At 42.2% G+C, this 15,992-nt stretch overlaps 2 protein-coding genes across 5 annotated transcripts; one reads left to right on the top strand and one right to left on the bottom strand.

Moving 5' to 3' along the window:
• Positions 1-1,729: 1,729 nt before the first annotated feature.
• On the bottom strand, positions 1,730-5,599 carry LOC100823113 (ras-related protein RABH1b). The gene is made up of 6 exons (XM_010239811.3): positions 5,236-5,599; positions 4,171-4,241; positions 3,973-4,061; positions 3,674-3,785; positions 2,498-2,588; positions 1,730-2,323 (listed from the first exon to the last, which is right to left on the bottom strand). Exons 1-6 carry the CDS (start codon positions 5,350-5,352, stop codon positions 2,177-2,179), a joined length of 627 nt encoding a protein of 208 aa, XP_010238113.1. The 5' UTR covers positions 5,353-5,599; the 3' UTR covers positions 1,730-2,176.
• Positions 5,600-6,419: 820 nt separating this feature from the next.
• Positions 6,420-15,955, top strand: LOC100838567 (NAD-dependent malic enzyme 62 kDa isoform, mitochondrial). 4 transcript variants are annotated; one of them, XR_002964935.1, is made up of 20 exons: positions 6,420-6,810; positions 6,909-7,005; positions 7,621-7,739; positions 7,942-8,109; positions 8,322-8,450; positions 8,951-9,011; positions 9,379-9,482; positions 9,576-9,659; positions 11,283-11,389; positions 11,582-11,693; positions 12,017-12,130; positions 12,978-13,043; positions 13,707-13,779; positions 13,851-13,937; positions 14,176-14,230; positions 14,425-14,496; positions 14,581-14,643; positions 14,717-14,858; positions 15,533-15,672; positions 15,752-15,955. XR_002964935.1 is itself a non-coding variant. In XM_024461287.1 (19 exons), the coding sequence occupies exons 1-19, from the start codon at positions 6,649-6,651 to the stop codon at positions 15,605-15,607; spliced, it is 1,890 nt and encodes a 629-aa protein (XP_024317055.1). In that variant the 5' UTR covers positions 6,420-6,648; the 3' UTR covers positions 15,608-15,955. The 4 variants fall into 4 exon arrangements, 3 of the variants coding, with proteins under 3 accessions (XP_024317055.1, XP_024317060.1, XP_003563075.1); XM_024461287.1 differs by having other exon boundaries at positions 15,533-15,955; XM_024461292.1 differs by having other exon boundaries at positions 15,526-15,955.
• The last annotated feature ends 37 nt before the right edge of the window (positions 15,956-15,992 follow it).

Here is a 15,992-nt window from a genome sequence, read left to right as displayed (position 1 = left end):
AGGATAAGACAAAGAAAAGACAAATTCACAATTGTACTAAATTTCACCTTTCCTTAACATTTATTTGATTAATTTTATTCATCTCGGCATTAATTGTAAGATATGACACTAATATATAACCTATTGTACAACATGTTTTGTTGTCTTATCTAAATAAAAGTACTCTCTAAATAATGTAAATAATGTGAAGCACATAAGAGAAGACGGTCTACCATTGTACTCCCTCCTATCCCATAATACTCCCTCCATCCCATATTAAGTGATTCAAATTTGTCCAAATATGAATGATATATGCCAAAAAGACGTCTAGATAGATACATGTAATAAAAAGTCACTTAATATGGGACGGAGGGAGTAAATGTCTTAAAGTTAGTGCAACTTATACTAAGTTAGTACAAATCTAATACATTATTACGACTAGCAAAAGAACCCGTGCGTTGCTACGGAACAACGGAAAATTGTATCAAAACGTCAAATAAATGTTGATGTGTTTCATGAGCACATATGTACATAGCGATTATGATATGTTTATTTTCGTAGGCTATACTCTTGTCTCTTTCTCTTTGTCACATGTCTTATTTATATATTTCTCCTTACCCTGCTCTCCTATTACTCCTACTACGTACTTTATTTCTCAAATATCTTCTCCCAATTTCTCGCTCTCCCTCTGACTATCTCTCTATCCACCTAGAGTGCAAACTCCTGCTCTCCTCGTCCCGATTCATCCCACCACCAAACATCACGTCGCAATGCGCGGCCACCCGCTAGTGCGCACCATCTTTGCTTGTAGATTCCCGCCGCCCGTCCACTCCTGCGCGCCGTCTGCTCCCACTTGCCGCCAGGTACGCCTGTGCGCCGCCTGCCTGCGCCCTCTAGCAGCCTTGTCCGCCCGTTCGCCGTGCCCGCGCGCCGCCCACACATCGCGTCCGGCCACTGGTCGCCACGCGCCACTGCCTATCCGGAGGGCCACCGATGGCTCGCGCCGACGCGGTCCCTGCTGCCTTGCGCGAGGCCACCGCCATCCCGGTCTCAGGCTCATCCCATTGCCGTCCAAGTCACGCGGTGAGCCACCGGCGGCCCGAGCCGGTGGAGGCGGTGGTCGGAGCGCGCGACGGAGCCGCGGTTTCGTAGCCGCCTTCTGCACACGGACGCCGCCGACGTGCACGAGCTGGTGGAGGCGACCAAGAGCGGCGGCGGGCGCGGCGAGATCCGAAGGACGGCAACGAGATCCGGATCGGGAAGGGTGTGGGGGTGAGATTCATAGGAGAGGAGAGCTCTGTTGGTTTCTTTTTTTGGACGGTACGTGTTTTTTTCAGCGCTCGAAGACTGTGGGAGCCGGTATTAAAAGACACGTGGGGACAAAGGTGACATATTCGTAATTTCAGTGAAGTGACGTATCGCGACGCCCGTACCATCACCGCCAACTCCAATTTACTCCCTCTGATTCTAAATTCTTGACTCAAATTTACCTAAATATGAATGTATCTATTCTTAAAAAATGTCTAGATACATGTAATATTTCGATAACGATTTAGGATCGGACGGAGTAATATATTGGTACAGAGTACATGACTTCCGCCTTCTATTTCCACCGTCCCCGCGCCCAGTCCGCATCCCTGATCGCGTATTTGCGTGGCTTGATTCCCTTCCAATGTCCATCCAACTAGGGGTGCCTAAATTTCACCCACAGACAAAATGCATTATACCAGGCGGTTTCGCTGTCCAACTATAAACCAAACACAATCTCTCAAACTTCTAGGATAAGAGTATCTGGGGCAACATATGCTTATTACAGCTTACAAAAATTCCAATATATATTCAGTACACCATAGAAAAACACAGACTCGGGCTGACTGCAACAAGATGGGCGACGCAAATATAGATCAAAACATAAACCAATCACTAACTCTAATACTCAGCTCGAGCAATAGGAGCTCACCAGTGCCAACCCAACTATACACTGTTGCTAGCATAGGCCACTGACAAAATACTAGAAAATCATAAAAATGTATCTTTCCAACGGAAATGGTTCTCGTTCATTGACTTGGATCATGGAGATTCACTGCCGTGAGACAATCAACCCTCCTGAAACCGAGAAAGAGAAACAGTAGGGTAGGGATGTTTGATGCGCATGGGGTCCTTGACGTCATGAGCTGCTGAGTGTTAGGGACTGGAGCTAACAACTGCATCCCCCAGCCTGCGCCTGTGACTGGGATGAGTTCGCGTTGCCGGACTTCAAGTTAACATCAACCATGTCTTCCTGCTTCGCTGATGAAAGAGTCTCCATTCCAGGGAGTGCAGCAGCGATCTTGCGGAACAGAGCCTGATGGTGGCAACACCAAAACAATAAGTACACTCATCAACTTGCTACAAGAATGGAATGGCATGTTACCCGTGCACTGGATTTAGCTCGCCCGTTTATAGGAAACGCACACGAACTAGGTCCAACACGATTTTGCTAATTAAACACACAAAAATATTTATTTCTAAAGCATACCTTAATATTAAAACCAGCTTTAGCACTGGTTTCAATAAACATCACACCAAGGTCTTTTGCTTTGCCTTCCCCCTCCTCTATGGAGACCTGCCTGTTGCATGAGAAAACAACGGAAATTAAGGAAGACATGCGAACAGAAAACTTATAACTAACATCAGGCCAATAAGAATGTAGCTAAGAAACAAGTAGCCACACTCAAATGAATCATGTATCAATCCTTGGTGGCGGTTTCAGATGTGCTGAGTGCTCAGTCGGACAGTATTTTCAACTTTCTCACCGTATACAGCGATTTGCTAAGATGGCTCATTGCCTTACTGGCTCAACAGATCAAAGCTTAATCAGATGACAAGTCGGAGATTGCACTGGTTTCCAAAGTTCAAGGGGTTGTTAAATCACACATTTTATGGTAGAGGGTTTGACTGGAACTTTTCTGGAAGCAGAGAGCAGTAAATAGGACGCTTTGAGTATCTTTCATATTTTAGCTGGTACTACAAGTAAGGGTGTGTGTGTGTTGAGCAATAACAAGGGAAATTCCTTGGATGCCTTATCCCCTTCATGCAACTGACTAATTGACATGTGATCCAAACCAACCACACACACACACCTCGGCGGTATGTAAGAGTCATATTATATTCAGGAAAGACAGTCACATTCAAGTATCCTCACAGCTAATTTAACCAATCAGGAAAGGGGATTAAAGAGTGCATAAACTGTAGCCACAAATTGAAGTTCTGAGCTGTGACCACATGCACTATGCTCTATACAATCGCACACAATAATACAACCAAATAAACAGAAAGGCAGCTCGCTTAAAGAAACTGACATGCTCACCATTTTTTCTGATTGAGCCCTGGGGCGAGATCCAATAAAATATTTGCACAGAAAACCATCAGAGTGGTGCTAATTATTTTTGTTTTGAATATCTATTGTGTTGATTTGTTGATATACTTAATGATAGTTTGATCAACAGTTCTACAAGACAATGAAACTGTGAGTTTTGGTACACACAGTGCTAAAAACACAAGACATCTGGAGAAGTACGTCTGATATCACATCCGACTAGGTAATATCAAATGAAAGTACTCAAAATAAAGTGCATTCATTAACATCCAACAGATGAACAGAAGAACCGACAAAAGCTACAGAAAAAGATACACCAGCGTGAACCGCACTCACCTCTTGTCAACAAGGTCAGTTTTGTTCCCAACAAGCACAATGATGACATCACTTCCCCTCTCAGTGCGGACTTCCTCTATCCATTTCGAAGTATTTAAGAAAGACTGCCTGCCTAAAGCATGAAAGAAAAAATAAAGATAACAGAAGCGCTTAATCTTAAATTAATAAAAAAAAGTTAGTAGCAAAATGTGTAACTTTTGCATATCTGACAACATTAGCTGCTAAATAAATTATCTTTGTGTTGCATGCTTGTGAATTTACGGTAACTGATGAGAGAGAGAGAGAGAGAGAGAACATACTTGCGACATCAAATACAATTACAGCAACTGAAGAATCTCTGATGTAGCTGGGGATTAAACTCCTGAATCTTTCCTGACCAGCTGTATCCCTGAAAATAAAGGACCAGAATGCATATGATAAAGATCCAACACTTAGCGGTACTCCCATGGATAGAACAACCTGTCAGCAATGCAGTAAATGATGTGACAAATCCATACCAGAGCTGGAGTCTCACAGTTCTGTCTTCAAGGTACATTGTCTTTGACAGGAAGTCAATACCAATTGTGGCCTGTTTGAGGAAGAATTAAACATAAGCACAAAATTAACTGAACATTATGAGGAAACATTTTATTTCCACTTCCATATAAAGTGTGTTAAAGGGAAATAATAAATAGAACATAATCATCAGATCATTCATCCCACAATAATAGAGCACAGCATTAAAAGCCACCATGTCATTCACCAGGAAAAACAGGTTCATTGGAGGTATACTTGATATACATATGAAGAACTTCAGTGCTAGTTTTGAGTTCAGATTGTGCATCTATTCTACAATGCCTTGGAAGATCTTCAAGTCACAGCAATAATGTGGAAGCAGGGTTACTGTAAGGCTAGTCCATGCTGAATGGCATAAGGCGCCAAGCACTAGAAATGGCAAAGGTTCCATATCAAACTGGGAGCCACAGTACCTCTAGCTCAACTTGCAAAAGGCCATTCACACACTTCTTAGCTAGAATTACATACATTACACATGCCATAATTCTCCAGCAGAACATTCCTACCCTAATCATTGTGGCAAATGCAGTCGAATGTAAAAAATTTGGCCTCAAACAACCCAGGTATAATTCTGACCGAAGACAAATCTGATTCTCCAGCGATACAATCAACCATGGCATAATTTCCGGTGCTTTACCTTCCAAATTACGCCTCAAGTAGCATTGCAGTGATCACACGCCAATTCCTTTTTCTCACTATGGATCATGAGCATTTCATCGTTCCGTGATACATCACCAAAGAAATAAAAGAAGGCAACAGCCAAATGCATAAGTCTAACCATCAGGTCGCCCTAACCAATAACGGCTAGATCACACGCTGCGGGCCCGATCGACAGATCTAGTCGCCCGTCGAAATAGTCAAATAAAATCAAAACGCCTGCCTTGGGCCGGATCTCGCCCCGATCAGATGACAGATCTAATCGCCCCGGCTCGAGACGACCAAACGGGCAAAAGATCAAACAAGCAGCATACTCTGGGGATTGAAGAGATCGCGGAGGGGGGCAATACCTGGTAGGTGTTGTCGAACTTGTCGTACATGAAGCGGGTGATGATGCTGGTCTTGCCGACGGACTGGTCGCCGAGGAAGACCAGCTTGTACTTGGCCAGAGCCGAAACGGGGGCCATCTTCTCCGACGCGCGGCGGCGGAGGTCAGATCGGATCGGGTCCGGCGGGGGCGGGTGGATGGAGATAGGGGGGAAGGGAGGGGGATCTCGCTCGCTCGGTGGCGCGGTATGGGTGGGGTTCTCCCCGAAGCTCTCGCCCTGCCCCTCCTTCCTCTCTCTCGCGCTCTCCGCTCCCCCCACGTTGCGCGTCCCCGAGATTGGTGCCTGCCGTTTATTAGCGAGCGCTTGCGAGGCTGGAGGAGCGCAAAAGAAAATGGCAAACCACGCCGTTTTTCGTTTTGTTTCTGCGTTAAAACGTGGAAGCGTCTTTGTACCAGATCCGGCGTTTCGTCGGGACAGGCCGACGTGGCTTGTGCGGCCGTGTGGGGGTCTCGCAAGCAAAATTCAGCGAACGAATGTATGAAAAAGATTTCAGCGAAAATATTACTCCCTCCGATCCTAAATTCTTGTCTTAATATGAATGTATCTATTTTCAAAAAATATCTAGATACATGTAATATTTCAACAACAATTTAGAATCGGAGAGAATACTCCAATTACGAGTTCGTTCCAAACGTTACGAATCAATTTTCTTCCAAAATTTCAGGCACACATAGTACGTAGAAATAAATGTGTGTGATTTGGCTCTATCCGAAATGAAATGGCTTTCTCTCCCAAGAAAACAAACATGTCACTTTTGTTGACTACTCCACAGAAAAGAATTATCTAGCCATGTCAATTATCCAGAGTATAAAGAGACACAAACTACTTGAGTACTTAGTCCAATTCAAGTAAATATCTAAATTTTAATCTTTAGCAGGAATACCGTAGTTTTTGCAGAACGAAACTGCCTTGCGTATGATCAAATCGTGCACGATCCGCGTACGAGCAGACTGAGAAGCAATGTGCCCAGACGGCCCCACATGCTGACCGTGAACTAATTTGAATCTAATCTTACCGAGCTATGTCGTACCTATAGCATTGTTGTCGGCAGAAAAAATAGACGAGGAGACCACGAGAACCGCTGGTCGGTGATTTTGGACAGCCTGAGATCAACTGGTCGCGGCCAAACGCAACGAAAAGTCGTTCCGCGTTAGGAACCCGCGTTCGTACGCAGGCAGATCGGGGTCGTCTCCTCTGTGTCGGCGCCAATCGGGTGCAGATCTCCGCGTCGTCTTCAACCAAACCGGAGAATAATTCCAACCCCATCGCGCATCACACAGCAAAAAAGCTACGACTACGCTTATTCCCCCCCCTTCCCACTGGTCGGAGCACGCCCTCCACTCCACCAGGACCAGCCGGCGCGCGCGGGCGGGGATGGCGAACGCGGCGCTCATCTCGCGGAGCCTCCGGCGATCCGACACCCTCCACCGCCTCCTCCTCCTGCAGGCGCGGGGGTTCACGACGGCGGAGTGCCACCGCCCCGTCGTGCTCCACAAGCGCGGCCCCGACATCCTCCACGACCCATGGTTCAACCGGGTACGCCTGTGCTCGCGCGGCTGTCTAGTTTTCCGTTCTGGGGCTTGTTTTTTTTGCGGCGGTGGCCTGACGCGTGCGGGGTTGTGCTGCTTCTTCAGGGCACGGCGTTCTCGATGACGGAGAGAGACCGGCTCGGACTCCGCGGCCTGCTCCCGCCCAACGTCGTCTCCTCGCAGCAGCAGATCGACCGATTCAGTACGACATGACAACCCTGCCTGATAAATTCATTTCTCCCTTCGGCCCTACCTAGTCCTTGCTGTCTCGCTTGATGTTGTGCCAAATTGGGGCGGGGTGGGTGGGATTGATTAATTGACTTTAGCTGGTATACTCCAACTGAACTGATAGGCACCACCCACGACATAGGTGTTGTATATGCATGTCATGCGTTGCTGAATGCTGAGGATCTACGGGATAAATTTTCATTTGGAACTCTGTTGTAAGCGTGTGCTTTCTGTCAAGCCCTGGCTTGGGCGAATTTCAAACTTTAAAACTGGCTTCTAGTGCACTTCAAGCGAAAGATTAGAATGAAGTACAGCCAATTGCCCTATTTATCACTTCAAACTCAAATTCCAATCACAAACCTCGATAGAAAACCATCTAAATATCAACGTGGCCCCAATGTTGAAGCTGCAAGTTTCATTCAGGTCTAGAATCTAGATGTATTGAGGTTTAGTACTAGATTAACTGAGTTTCACCTTTTCCCCGCCAGAAAAACTGAGTTTCACATTGGCCATTTGTGAAAAGCACCAAAATGGAAATATACATGACAACACGTTCTTCAAGTCTTCTTTTATTGTGCTTTTGTAACAGTGCTTGACCTGAAAAGGCTGGAGCAAAATGCGAGAGATGGGCCATCTGATACTTATCCATTGGCAAAATGGCGTATTCTTAACAGGCTGCATGACAGAAATGAAACAATGTACTACAAGGTGTGCAACTCCACAGCTCACATATTCTTTTAGATGCAATCTTGTTTCTGTTGATGATGTTTCTCTCAATAGCATCCTACTGCCTTATTCTCACAATGTATGGTTATGCACCTGCTCTGTTAACTCTGTTATTGCAGTCTCTGGCAAAGACACTTTTTCAAAGTGGTTAACTTATCTTAAGCTCATTTTGATTATTTTATAGGTCTTAATAGATAACATTGAGGAGTATGCACCTATAGTTTACACACCGACTGTTGGAGCTGTTTGCCAAAATTACAGTGGCTTATTTAGACGACCTCGGGGAATGTATTTTAGTGCAGAAGATCGTGGGGAAATGATGTCCATGGTGTACAACTGGCCAGCTGATCAGGTATGGATTGGTTCTTGTCCATTTACGGAATTGGTTTTCTGTAGTTGAACTCTTTCATTATCTTAATGACATGACACAGTTGGGCTAAGAGACTAAGACACTGTATCTTTGCCTATTGAAGATCTCCTAGGGCCAGGAGAGAATCTTGCTGACGAAAGTTTCTTACATTGTTAAATAAATATCCAATGGTTTTTTTTTACTGAAAACTGTAGGTTGACATGATAGTGGTGACTGATGGAAGCAGGATATTGGGCCTGGGTGATCTAGGAGTGCAAGGTATTGGCATTGCTATAGGAAAGCTGGATTTGTATGTTGCTGCTGCTGGAATCAATCCCCAAAGGGTATGCTTTTGTTGCACCTTAGGAAATTAATAGAGTTACCTTATTCTCTATTTTCCAATTTTGACACCTATAATTTCATAAAATTATAATTTCCTATTTGCACCTACAGGGATTTATCATAGACAAAATAATAATAATGCTGCGCTACTTAAATTTGTAAATTTGATAATGTGCCAAACTGCCAATTAGCCTCTTCGCATTATAATTTGGGGAAAATTCGCTTGTGGAATTTTACCAGTTTGGCTCATTTCTGTACCAAACCAAGGTGAATGATGTTTATCCAACTGTGAAATTAGGATTTTATATTGTGAAAGAAGCAAAGCTTCAAAATGTAAGATTGACGATCGTAAATGTGTGGCATCAGCTTACAGTGCTGGCTGCTTATACATTATGGAGTTTCAAAGTGATCTAGTACTATTTAAGTATTTATTCCTATTGCTTAGGGTTATCAAAATTTATATTTATCCCCCATTTCTAATTACTCTATAATATTCTTCTAGGTTCTCCCAGTTATGATTGATGTGGGAACAAACAATGAGAAACTCCTGAAGGATCCTCTTTGTAAGATCTTGTTTTAACAATTCTTTTTGGGGTTTCTAGCATATAAAGTATATATTGTCTGTTAAGTATGTGGTTAAATTATAGTTTCGCATATTTGTCATCTAAAACATATGATCACCCTCTATTCTTTGAAGGTAAAAGTAAATAGATGTAGACATTCCATGAAAAGATGCATTATGTGTTATATCGTAATCTTAACTAGCTAATGTGAATATATTACATTTATGTTCTTAGTCACTCTTAATCAGTCCAGTGTTTTCGTTTTTATTTGATGCCGATAATGATACCTTTCAGTCTCGAGCTTGATAGCCAGAAAGAGATCAAGATGGTTTTTCTGTATTATTTTTCTAAATTTCGTGTTACCCAGATCTCGGGCTACAAGAACACCGTCTTGAGGGAGAAGAATATGTTGAAATTATTGACGAATTCATGGAAGCTGTGTTTTCTCGTTGGCCCAATGTGATTGTACAGGTGCTTTTTCATGTCCAGTGCTTGCTCCGCATTTTTCCTGCATGTGGCTTTAGCTGGAATATCTTCAAATATACTTTCCTTATGTCCTCATAGTTTGAAGATTTCCAAAGCAAGTGGGCATTCAGGCTGCTGCAGCGTTACAGGAATACCTATCGCATGTTTAACGATGATGTGCAGGTAAGAACTAGTTTGGCTTATACCAATCTGTATTATTAACATTATACGGCGTATTGTTCTATGATTTACATATTTCCTTCTGATACACTGACACTTCCCATGACTAGCCCCCTCCCGGAAGGGAAAAGAATATTTATCCTTTTTGATTTGTAGGCAACCTTTAATAGATGGGCTACTTATTCATATTGAGCACCACTCCAATACATAGACCTAAGTTTTACATTTTTCTTTGAAAATGTCAGGTGTGTATGCAGAATTAATGACCCTTTCTCTTTTGCCCTCATTTATCTCTCATCTACCATCTCTTTTCACCATTTTCATTTTATTTTTCTTCTTCAAACACGCAAGGCACAAAGTACAGAACACCAGAAAATAAGGGGAAAACAAATCTGCAAAACTAAAAAACTACCTAGCTAATCAAAGAAGCAAAAAAAGGCTAGGGAGTAGGGATTTCTGGTGGTCTGGCATGCAACAACAGCTTCCTGAGATCCTTCGCGCCTGAATAGCCTCAGTCGAAGATTCACTGAGAATAGCCTCGGTCGAAGATTCACAGTCTGGCCTCACCCCATTGATAACGCAGGTATTGTGGTGTTTCCACTTTCCAGATGGGCCGCTTTGTTAGAGTTTTTGTAGAGCCAAAGGCCCCCCGCCCCGTTCCATTTTCATTGAAAATGGAACAAACCAGGACAGCTTAGAGTGATAAGCGACCATACCCCCTTGGCACTGCTCATCGTACAACCAGCAAAAAGATGCTAGCCAAGTCCTGAAATCTTCATCTGCCACCAGCGTGATATGCTGCAACTGATATGGAGACCATTTGCAATGTCTTGCACCCAGCGACCCTGAAACAGATCATTTGCCACTTTCCTGCTCTGCGCCATTCTCTTCCCCACTGCCGGCACGATAGCTGCGATGGATTGACCATCATTTTCAGTTGTGGTTATTGGTTAAACACATATACTAACTATTCTCTCTCCTGTTTCCAATACAACAACAAGATAACTACCATGGTAATTTCCCTCTGCTGTTAAAAGGCTTCCTTAGTTCTCACGCCACACCAAAATAGTCCATATAAAATGAAATGGAGGAAGCACTGTCTACGCTCACGGGAAGGTGCCTGCTGAGCCTTGCAGTAATATTAGTTCTGTGGTACTTGTAATATTCATCACCATAACTTTATGTTCAGTTACTTACAGGCCACAGTCAAAATCATGCCTGGTCTGAAGTTTTATCTGAGTTTCCGTAATTACTGGATGTAGGAACCTTTTGTTCTAGTTAATGATCTAGAATAGTACTAACTATATTTCTTTCTGCAAGGTCAGTTTTTTCCATCTTGTGTCAGAACATAATGCATGCATGTGAATTCATTGATGTTATTTAGAGAGGGTTTTTGATGTTTTCCCTTTCTTGCCATCATTTGTCACATCTCTTCTCCTTCATTTATAAGAATGTAATCACCAATTATTCCTCTTCCATATCCAAGGTATATTTAAATAAGGGTAACATGGTCATTTCTTCTGATCCTTTAGTTTTATGCACTTCTTAACCCTTGTGCTCACTTGAAATATGCCTCATATTTGGAAACGGAGGGAGTAAAATTATCACACTTCCTTATGTACAAAGGGAACTGCTGGCGTTGCGATAGCTGGCCTTCTAGGAGCTGTAAGAGCACAAGGAAGGCCAATGATAGACTTCCCAAAGCAAAAGATTGTTGTTGCAGGTGCCGGCAGGTTCGGAATATGTCCATTTGTTTTTTAATCTAGTGAAATTGTAACATAACTGATTCATGATTAATGACTATTGATCATATATACTGACTGGTGTTTCTGAAACTTGATTCTTTTAATACAGGTCTAAATTATCATTACCATCGACCAAATGCATTTCAGAAGTATCGTGCTAATTAAATTTCACTTTTGCAGTGCTGGGATTGGTGTAGTGAATGCTGCAAGCAGGACCATGGCAAGGATGTTGGGAAACAATGATGTTGCTTTTGAGAGTGCCAGGAGTCAATTCTGGATAGTTGATGCCCACGTGAGTCAGATAACTAAGAATTTTTGTTTAAGTCTGCTGGACTTTTATTGTACTTTTGTGATATTAACTTTACTACAAAAAAGATTGCACTGTTCTGTTGGTCTATCAAAATCAACTGCATGTCTATCAAAATCAGCTGCACTATCCCATTACTGGCGAGTGGGAGTGTGCTGACCAGTGACCTTGATTTTCAGCCAATCATAAACTGAATAATTTGTCAATGTGTTGACTCAGTCTAGAATTTTTTTGTATCTTCACTATTGATCTTTTTTCATGTATATGAAATCTCACTCACAACATCGTCTCTGTTCTGTTTTGATCAGGGTCTAATAACAGAGGACCGAGCAGACATCGATCCAGATGCGCGTCCCTTTGCTAGGAGAAAGAGTGAACTTGCTCACCAAGGCCTAAGTGAGGGGGCAAGCTTGGTTGAAGTGGTATTTGTCTAATTTTTTTCTGAGATGAATAGATGGTTCTTTCCACAGCATATGTACCGATATAGGCATGACATCTTACCGGACAGCGCATCATGACACACTACTACGTGAAGGGTTGCATTCCCAAAATTTGTTGCGAGTGGGACAATTTGTTATCATGGCATTTTTTTCTAGCTTGCAGGCTATGTATATTTCAATATTCAAGAAATGCTCTTTCCAAGGAGTTTAAAAAATGGACATAGATGCAAAATGTTCAGAGATAAACTCAACCCCTAAAACCACTATTTCTAGCGATGTCACTCTGCAGCTAATGCTATTATGCTAATGGTATCTGGTATTGGCTGTCGTGTTGTGATACTGCACAGAATGATATTCACTTGAAACTTTTGACGTTGAATTTTCTGTTGCATGGAGCTAATGTCATTCACTAATCACTCCTTCCATATTCCATGTGAGATAAATAATTCAGATCACAAAAGCCAAATTGGGATTTTTCTGTTACTTTTACCCTTTTCTCGTCTGGCACTGCTGTCAGTGGTGTACTCTGTGTGTGTGAGTGTGGCGTGTGGCGTGTGCTACTTACTAAGTAGTCCATTTGTATATCTGTAAATTTATAAGTCACATTTGCCTTCAATGTAAAATCCATTCATGAAAGAATAAGCTTAGGGGTTTATGAGTCATAGATAGGATTAAGTAGTAATATCGCATTTTACTGGTTATCCTTCAAAATGGCCCCATCTGGAATTATAGGTTGTGTAACTCATCATTATTTAGTTGATCCAGTTTTGAGTTCAAGTGGACACTGTTGATGCCGAACTATTTATATTGTACCATATGCATTGAGCAGGTTAAAAAGGTGAAGCCTGATGTCATTCTTGGACTATCTGCTGTTGGGGGTTTGTTCTCGAAGGAGGTAAGATATCTTAAAATGTGAATAGATGCATGCCAATTTATGTTCACTACTCTGATAGTCTGATGTCCGAAGCCATAATGCTGATTCACGTTTTGTGTTCTTTCCAGTTTCACCACTAGTTTTCATGACTAGTTACACGACAGGATATTAAATACTCCCTCCGTCCGGAAATAGATGACGTGGATTTGTATAAGAATCTATACAAATTGATGTCACTTACTTCGGGACGGAGGGAGTATGTTGCAGAGGACAGAACCAATAATTTCCCAGATATGTTAGGATTGTTACGGGTTAAATATTTGCCGTTTCCACCCTAGTCTTCTACTTGCCAAAAATAAACACTCCTATGTTAGCTTACTATTGCCATACTGGTAATTCTTCTAGTTAGCACGCAACTTTATACCTCAAATATCACCCATGGCTCAGTTAGATAATTTAGGGACAAAAAGGAGCCACGGGTGATAGTTGAGGGACACAACTGTGTATTATCTCAAGTTCTTCTTAAAGGTTCCCTGCAAATCCTGTGCTTATATCTCAAGTTATGGACCAGTTTGGTACCAGTTGATTAGATTAAAGCATTAATTGTTGCGTCCACCATTGGAGTTCCTGATAACTATCAACAATTGAAGTGATGCCGGTCGTGGTGGGTGTTTGTATCTTCAGGTTTTAGAAGCACTAAAGGATTCGTCCTCTTCCAGACCAGCAATTTTTGCAATGTCAAATCCGACTAAGAATGGTTTGTAATATGGAATTTTACTGAGTATATATCTTGTAGCTGCTATCTAATGTATTGGCTCCATATTATAGCTGAATGTACACCCGACGAAGCCTTCTCGATTCTTGGTGAAAAGGTCATCTTTTCCAGTGGAAGCCCTTTTGACGATGTGGATCTTGGTACGTCGCTCATCCATACATTGTGCTTCCTTCCTTTTGTGCGGTTCTTTCTAAGTCGCTGCACTCCACCATCTCCTAATACATCAGTTATACATGTACCGTAGTATCTATGCTTGGCATCAGCTTTGCAAATGATTAAGCAGATGCTGTAATCAAAACTTTGATAGTTTGCTGAACTTTGAAATATTAAATACATGAGATGTTACTTCGGGTGCAGCTATTAATGGTTCTCTTGTAGGTGATGGGAAGATCGGCCACTCTAATCAAGGGAATAACATGTATCTCTTTCCTGGGTTAGTCCTGCTACTACTGTAAACTACTTCCTCCGTTCCATAATTCTTGTCTCAAATTTGCCTAAAAATGGATGTATCTGTTCCTAAAAAGCGTCTAGATACATGTAATATTTCGTCAAGAATTATGGAACGGAGCGAGTATATGCAATTAGACTTGGTTCCTGTGCAACTTATGACTTTATTTGCCATTACAGGATAGGGCTTGGAACCCTTTTGTCTGGTGCACGGGTTATCTCTGATGGAATGCTTCAAGCCGCGGCAGAGCGGTGACTCTCTTGACTTATCATCTCTGAACGCAACTGAACTACTTATTTAATCTTATCTGTTTCTCAACCTTGAAATTTGTTTAGCTTGGCTTCATACATGAAAGAAGAAGAGGTTCTCCAAGGGATAATTTACCCTCCAACCTCCAGGTTCCATAGTTCTAAAACTGATGTTCCAGTTTTTGCTGTTGTTATGACTATTGATGTATTATTCTACATGCAGAATACGTGACATCACTAAGGAGGTGGCAGCAGCAGTTGTGAGGGAAGCTGTTGCAGAGGACCTAGCTGATGGATATCGTGACATGGATGCACGTGAACTTGCAAGACTCAGTGAGGTGGTTTATCTTTACTATCCAATCCAGGTTTTATTATTATGGGTTTCTTCTTCTTTACTGCTTTAACTTTTAACAATTTGTATTACAGGAAGAAACCGTTGATTATGTCAAGAACAACATGTGGAATCCAGTCTATCCAACAGTAGTATACAAGAAAGATTAGAGCAATATTTTTGCTGTATAATGTCTGTTTATTGATCATGCACAATTTACCTAAGCTGCAGTGATGCAGTTTTTGATCTTTGGAAATATAGTCACCTCTGCTCCGAGCATGGAGTCTCGATTGTTTTCATGCAGCAGCCACGTGATAGAACACAACATTGGCCTAAGTGTTAACTGAATCTAATACTATTAGTGCAAGATAGCCTGTCTGTCTGTAACATTTAAAGTTGATGTGCATTTTGTATCTCAGCTATTTGGGCTTGCAATAATTGTGACTTCCGTTCCAGTTCTCCCAATGTTTATGTCTTCATACGTGTGAGTTTTGAACACATGCAATGCATTCTGGCTGCTCACTTGTGCAACATCATATGATGGTTAATCCATTCTTGATAATTTTCCCCTTGACAATCCTGCACTGTTCTTGATTATTTTTTTGATATGAGAATATTACTAATGTTGTTGACATTTTAGGCATGGACATGTGCACACGACTCCAGCATTACAACCATCCTTCCATCTTAAGTTTTTACAGTTTGCAGGTATATCTTGGCTGCTGTTGTACACAGTGGACATCCTCGTCAACGGTGAATGAAGACATCTTGTTAGTGTCTTAGTGATGGCCATTGTTAATGTCCTGTTCATGGGACCGTATCTGTGCAACAGATGGCGTGATCAGCAGGTACTTCTCAAGGCTTTGTCAATGTTCCTCCTTTGGAGGCTTCCATCTTTTCTCTCTCAACTTTGTACCTGGCCAACAGAAAAACACGAGGTATGCACGCCTGAGGTAGTTTCGTAGGACCTTTACCCACTGCCTCTAAACGAGTTCGATGTAAAAGCTCAATTCATCACTGCCACAGAATAGTTTTGAACTTTGGAAGCCATTATGTGCTTTGTATGGATTAGTGCACATTATGTCATGGCCATACTTGTGCAGCTTGAAGAGAGTAAATTTCACTTTGTAACCGTAAGTGTTCAAAATGGACGCAAAGTACCCAATTT

Source organism: Brachypodium distachyon, chromosome 1 (assembly GCF_000005505.3).
Source record: "Brachypodium distachyon strain Bd21 chromosome 1, Brachypodium_distachyon_v3.0, whole genome shotgun sequence".
Lineage (NCBI taxonomy): Eukaryota > Viridiplantae > Streptophyta > Magnoliopsida > Poales > Poaceae > Brachypodium > Brachypodium distachyon.
Note: the sequence above shows the minus strand (reverse complement) of the source record. Positions and strands in the feature narration are given on the sequence as shown.

What these genes read in the sequence shown, in the direction of transcription:
- LOC100823113 (XM_010239811.3), bottom strand. Translation starts at nt 5,352, where the DNA reads ATGGCCCCCGTTTCGGCTCTGGCCAAGTACAAGCTGGTCTTCCTCGGC. An exon ending in ACTGACCTTGTTGACAAGAG is followed by an intron (nt 2,589 to 3,673) that starts GTGAGTGCGGTT and finishes CTCATGCAACAG; the next exon opens with GCAGGTCTCCATAGAGGAGG. An exon ending in AAGCTGGTTTTAATATTAAG is followed by an intron (nt 2,324 to 2,497) that starts GTATGCTTTAGA and finishes TGCCACCATCAG; the next exon opens with GCTCTGTTCCGCAAGATCGC.
- LOC100838567 (XM_024461287.1), top strand. Translation starts at nt 6,649, where the DNA reads ATGGCGAACGCGGCGCTCATCTCGCGGAGCCTCCGGCGATCCGACACC. An exon ending in ACAACTGGCCAGCTGATCAG is followed by an intron (nt 8,110 to 8,321) that starts GTATGGATTGGT and finishes TGAAAACTGTAG; the next exon opens with GTTGACATGATAGTGGTGAC. An exon ending in GGGCAAGCTTGGTTGAAGTG is followed by an intron (nt 12,131 to 12,977) that starts GTATTTGTCTAA and finishes TGCATTGAGCAG; the next exon opens with GTTAAAAAGGTGAAGCCTGA.